General features: G+C 53.6%; 1 protein-coding gene across 1 annotated transcript in view; it reads right to left on the bottom strand.

Moving 5' to 3' along the window:
• The window catches only part of DISP2 (dispatched homolog 2 (Drosophila)), an 11,646-nt gene that overhangs the window by 4,909 nt on the left and 810 nt on the right, over window positions 1-5,927 (bottom strand). Inside the window, 6 exon segments of the mRNA XM_010848049.1 lie at window positions 1-47; window positions 49-72; window positions 330-453; window positions 596-625; window positions 908-1,237; window positions 5,889-5,920. Coding sequence (XP_010846351.1) covers window positions 1-47; window positions 49-72; window positions 330-453; window positions 596-625; window positions 908-1,237; window positions 5,889-5,920 — 587 coding nt within the window.

The following is a 5,927-nucleotide window of genomic DNA, read 5'->3' as shown; positions in this document are numbered from 1 at the left end:
CCTGTGAGGGCCTGCAGTGCTCTCCAGACCACTAGCTTGCGCCCAACTGTCCGTGTCCCGAGGCTCAAAGCCCTGGAGGGAGGAGGGCAGAGAAGATCAGACCAGAAAGAAGGGGAGTTCTTCTTCCTTCTCAGTTCTGCTCCTTTGGGTCCCTGGAGCAGGGAGGGCTGGCCTGCCTGGCTGTATGGTTGGACCCGAGGATCACCTCTGTACCCTTTCTGAGCTCTCACTGGAGAGTCCACTCCCAGCAGGACCACTCCAAAGTTCTGCCCCAGATCGAGCTGAGGTTGTCAGGCATGGGGGCCCCGTCCCTCCCTGTGGCCCCTCACCAGTAAGGGCTTGGAGAAATCAGGTAGCTGGCCCCCCAGCAGTCCAGCCAGGGTGCAGAGGAGGATGAAAGCCAGACACAGCAGCAGCACGGCCACTGGGCACTCCGCAATCAGCTGGGAATAGCTGGGAAAGAGGAAGAGATCCCCCATGAGTTGGCGTTGGGCATGGCAGCAGGGAATGGGTGAGCTTAGCAGCCACCAAGAAGGGATGGTGGAGCTAAACTGGGCCTGGTCACCCCATGGGTCCAGAGAAGGCCCAGGCCTACCTCTTTGGCATCCGGAAGGCCCGTTCCTGCCTATGGAAGAGAAGAAAAGACGCTTGCTAGAGTCCTCTTGTAAGGTGGGAGGTTGGAGTAGGGGTAGAGGGTAGAGGAAGTTGGCATCGACCCTTGCAAGCCTCCCCACTCCCGAGTTGCAACCCTTCCTTCCTCTTCCCTCCAGGCTGCCTCCTCCATCAGAGACAGGAGACACTTGGGTTGCCTCCTAGGGAAGGAATCTAGACCTCAGGGAGTTGGCCCCACTTTGAAGCCCTGCCCTACCTTCCAGGGCAGCTGGCCAGCTGCTGGACTCCTCCTTACCTGACGCTGACCACGTGGTGCTGCACAGATGCTGGCTTCCAGGTCCCATCATGCTGTGAGGGGGCTGGCGAAGGGCTGAGGCTGCAGCCATGGGAGCACAGTCCTGCCTGGTCCCCAAGCCCTGGCAGGGAGCTTCCCCCCCGGTACTCCTGCTGTACTCGGGGATAGGTAAAGTGAGCAGGGGCCAAGGGGCTGGACGGGCCCACAGGCTGGAGGGTGGAAGTTGCTGGTGGTGGTCCAGAAGAACTGGAAGGGTCCTCAAGGGGGCAGCTGTGGAGGGAGCAGCTCCTCTCTGGGCTGGCCTCCGGGGCCACAGCCTTGCTCTGGGACCTGGGGGAGGAGGAGGCAGGGAAAATGGGGGTGGGATAGTGGTGGTCCATACCATGCCCCAGCAGTGTTCAGTGAACTGAGACGGATGGGGCTTGGGTTTTTCTGTTACTGGTTCTGGCAGGAGGCGACGAGGATGGGGGCTCTGGGTCTACACCTCCAGCCTACTTCTTGGGGTTCATTGTCTCATTCCCTCATCGGTCTCTGCACCCCCAAACACATATGATCTTAATTTGCACCTTTAAAAACCGTACAGGGGAAGTATTTTCCTTTTATAGATTTGAGAACTGAGGTTCAGTGAGCCCTGAAGAGCTGGGCCTTGAGCCCAGCTCTGTCTGCTGCAATCGTCTCTTCATTCTCGTCAGACGCTGATTAAGCACCTGCTGCACTTCTGTTCCCACCTTAAAAGCCAGGGAAAGTTTGGCATAAGCAATTATTGCCTTTTTTTACCAACCCTAGGATTTCGGGAAGAGGTTTGCTCTGCAAGAGTGTGCACAGTTGGGAAAGGGAGTTAGGACCCCCAAGGGACTTGCCAGGAAGGAGTCAGCAATAGATTCATCTTTCCAAATTACTCATGGGGGCAGTATTCTGTGCATGGACCCAGCCCCACTCCTTGGGTGCAGGGGGAGTTGAAGTCCTACCCCAGTGGCAGGATTGCTAGACCTAGGACAGAAGATGGTCACAGAACCAAGTGCCTGAGGGCCATGGGTGATTCCCAGAGGGTTCTGGGCCCACCAGTGAGTCTCCTTCCTTCCATCCTCCTGGCTCACCTGGCCTGCTAGAATTTGCATAGCTCCCATGGAACAGCCAGGTGTCTGCTGATCCAACCCTGGCTTCCAGTCTTGCCTGCTGCACTGCTGAAGGGGCCATGGGCCAGGGTCCTGGCTGTGATGGCAAGTGGACATTGCCCAAAGAGGCTGGGTTCTGCCCAGAAATCAAGTAGAGGAACTGAAAAAAAGTAAGCTCCTTCTCTTCCTGCCAGAAAGCTGGGTGGCAGACAGTCGAGGGGGAGGGGATAACCCTCGTGCTGAAACTAAAATGAGGGAGCAGTGGACGTGGGATCCTGGCCCCATCATCCTTTAGCTCTGGGGTCTTGGGAAAGATACACAGTTCTTGGAACATTGACATCCTTGTCTGCTGAGTCGGGGTATGAGAATAAGGTCCCCCCTCTCAAGTTAGTCAGAGAAGGCAATGGCAACCCACTCCAGTACTTCTGCCTGGAAAATCCCATGGACGGACGAGCCTAGAAGGCTGCAGTCCATGGGGTCGCTGAGGGTCGGACACGACTGAGCGACTTCACTTTCACTTTTCACTTTCATGCATTGGAGAAGGAAATGGCAACCCACTCCAGTGTTCTTGCCTGGAGAATCCCAGGGATGGGGGAGCCTGGTGGGCTGCCGTCTATGGGGTCGCACAGAGTCGGACACAACTGAAGTGACTTAGCAGCTTAGCAGCAGCTCAAGTTAGTATGGGAATTAACTGAGGTAAGATCTGTGAGGTGCCTGGCATGGAGCCTGGCATGTGGAAGACATTTGCTTTCCTGCCTCTTCACACTCAGTGCTGCAGGAAGTGTGTAGATTAAGAAGTATATTTATATTTACAATTTGAACTCTTTAGGCACTTCAGATAATATGTCTCCATTTGAGAACTTCTCACGCCTTAAGAATCTCTCTACATATATAATTATAATTACTTTTCTTTTTAAAATATTTATTTGTTTCTGGTTGTGCTGGGTCTTAGCTGCAGCATGTGGGATCTAGTTCCCTGACCAGGGATAGAATCCAGTCCCCCTACATCAGGGGCATGGAGCCTTAATCACTGGACCATCAGGGAAGTCTCAGTACTTTTCTTTTTGTTATCAACAGCTGCATTAGAATTTATCTCATGATTTAAACCACTACTTCTTCTTCTTCTTTTTTTTTTTTTTTACTATACATTTAGAAAAATAGGAATTTGACTGAAGTTGTTTTCAAGCAAGACCTCAGATGACCCCATAAAGTTAATGATATAGCAACCAGTGTCCTGGCAGATAAATCCCTTGTACATCCATCCCCATGGGCCAAAGGGAAGCTGGAAAAATGACCTGGGTTTCATATGTATAAGTGGGGATATCTATTTCTTTAAGATTTTTATTCTGCAGGTCTTTTCTGAGCACTTGCCATATGCTGGGCACTGTGCTTGGTCTGGGTTGGACCCTGAAGGCATGAAGGTGACCCATTTTATTTTGTATACATTTTTGGTTGCACCCTGTGGGGTGTGGATCCTTAGTTCCCAGATCAGGGATTGAACCCATGTCCCCTGCCTTGAAAGGTGGAGTCCTAACTGACCACCAGGGAAGCACAAGGTGACCCATTTTAGTCTTGGTCTCACTCTTTAGAGTAGGGCCTGCTTTCCAGAGTCAGGAGGGTGGGGCAGCCAGGGTGCCTATTTCAGCTGCCCATGATCTTAAAGCATCACTGAGCTTTGGGCTTGTCTTAGGAGTCAAGTCCCCACTTGGAGTGTCAGTTTCTTTTTCATGAAGGGAAGCCAGCACTCCAGGGGGTAGTGGCTGAGAAATGAAACTCAGTCCTCCTTAACCAGCCTACCAAATCTCATCAGCGCCCCCCTTGCTTAGCAGGCTCCTGTTCAAGGGGAAATTAAGTCTCCACCATTGGTTTGCTTCTACTGGGATCTCCCTAGCCCAGCCCCATCCCTTTTATCCCTCTCCAGGAACCTAGGATCAGCTGTCTGCCTTGCTTCCCCTGGGGGCTTTCATTCTCACCCTCAGTTCCATGGCTCTGCCTGGGATGAGCAGTTTCCTGGGCTGCTTGCCTGGGCACATTGGCCTGTTGGCCAAGTGACTGGGGCAGGTAGGAAGGTCAATGAAAAGGGAAGACACAGGTCTGACTCATGGCCATAGAAGTCAGGGCCTGGCTAATAGTGCCCCAGACCCTCACTTGGGAGCCCCATAACGGGCAAATATACAGGAGTATTAACCATGCCCCAAGGCCACAGACATATAGCTATATGAACATCCATGTGATCAGGCAGAATGGTCAGGACAGATGAGGGAGTTCCAGTTCATGCCACTAGGAAAATAAAAAGTAATTTTAAAGATGCAAAGAATTAACTGTTTCAAGTTGCCCTGTTGTCTTTACATTAGTAAATGTGTGTGTGTGTGTGTGTGTGTGTGTGTGTGTGTGCGCGCGCGCGCACGCGCACACACGCATGCACATGACTGCATGCATGCGCTGTCTTATTCATTCTCCAGGGTGCTGCTTAGTTCAGCAGGAATTTTTGTTTCTTGGACTGAAATGAGTCCCTTTGCCTGATTTGTCCAGGGTCTCTGGGGAGGGGCAGAGAGGGGCCAGAGGTCTCAGGGAGTTACTAGAAGACAGCAAATAGTTCCTGTGTTCAAGTATGAGCCCTATGTGCAGGGGAAGTGAGTAGTCCAAGATAAGGCTGATCCTGCGCAAAATATCTGAGGCAGCAAAAGACTCTCCAGCCCCTTCTAGGGATGCTCCTGGCCCCTGCCCTGTCACTATCTCTGCCTTGGCCATCCTTGGCTCTTTGGTCAGGCCATAGTGCCAGGCAGTCCCCTGGTCCAAGGAGCACATTAATCCTGTCTCTCATCCCATCGCAGAAAGTTCTGTGCCTTTCAGTCTGAAAGGTGGCTAAATCTATCCAGGCTGGTTTGACAGTAGAGGGAAGGAAACATTTCTCTCTGCTTGTGGGATCTCTTCTTCACTCTGAAGTACAGGTTATACATTTAACTGGGGCAGTCTGGAGATAATGTGTTCACCTCTGCTTTTGCCCCCAAAGAATGTTTCCTATTTCAGTCCAGGCAGGAGAGAGAGGCAGCGTCATGTCAGGTGAGGGATCCTGGGGGCGGCAGAACAGGCAGGGCACAGAAATTGCGCCATATTGTTACCTGGCTGGGCTGTTCCCTCACACATATGGTGGAGGAAGGGAGAGGAGAGGCACCAAGATCTGGGCCCTCAGCAGGAAGGTGTTCCTTCTGTCTTGCCAGCCTGGTGCTCCTTCAGGGAAGGTACTGACCGTGACCTGAGTCTCAGAGCCTGCCAACCCATCACATCCAAAGAGTGCAGGTGGCTGCCACACGTGGGGACTCCAGCCCACACGTGCGCAGCTGGCCATGCGGGGCGGCAGACTGGAGACTGATGGTGATGGACAAAGACAGACCCTAGTTTGGCGGCCAAGTGTCTGGCGTCTCCCTAGGACATACACCTTGGCGAGTCCATCTACAACACACACGCACCCTTGAGCACATTGACATGCTAGAACCCGGACTGAGGTTGCTGCAGGCTTGGGGCTTACAGAGAAGACGTGGGGGCAGGGCCTAGAGGGAGGGGTTCTGGAGGCCGGAGGGGCGGGGGGAACTCGGGGTCTTAGAGGTAAGGTAGAAACAGTGGGTGGGGCAGGTCCCGGGGGCAGCGAGGGCGAAGGGGGCTGATATTAGGGGGTATCAGGGAGAATGAAAATCGGCAGAGAGAGGGCGTGGCCAGGGGGCCAGGAGGCTGGAGGCGCCAGAACGGGCTCTGGGAGGGTCTGGGGAATGAATGGGGCGACATATGGCGGCTACTGGGAATATCTGGGGCGCGGGTTCTGGGAAGGACTGAGATAGAGCTGGGTCTGCGGAACAGTCCGCCCCTACCTGTCCGGGGAGCTGCCTTCTGGGGCCAAAAGCTCCCCC

This window comes from Bison bison, unplaced genomic scaffold (assembly GCF_000754665.1).
Source record: "Bison bison bison isolate TAMUID 2011002044 unplaced genomic scaffold, Bison_UMD1.0 scf7180017864259, whole genome shotgun sequence".
NCBI lineage: Eukaryota > Metazoa > Chordata > Mammalia > Artiodactyla > Bovidae > Bison > Bison bison.
Note: the sequence above shows the minus strand (reverse complement) of the source record. Positions and strands in the feature narration are given on the sequence as shown.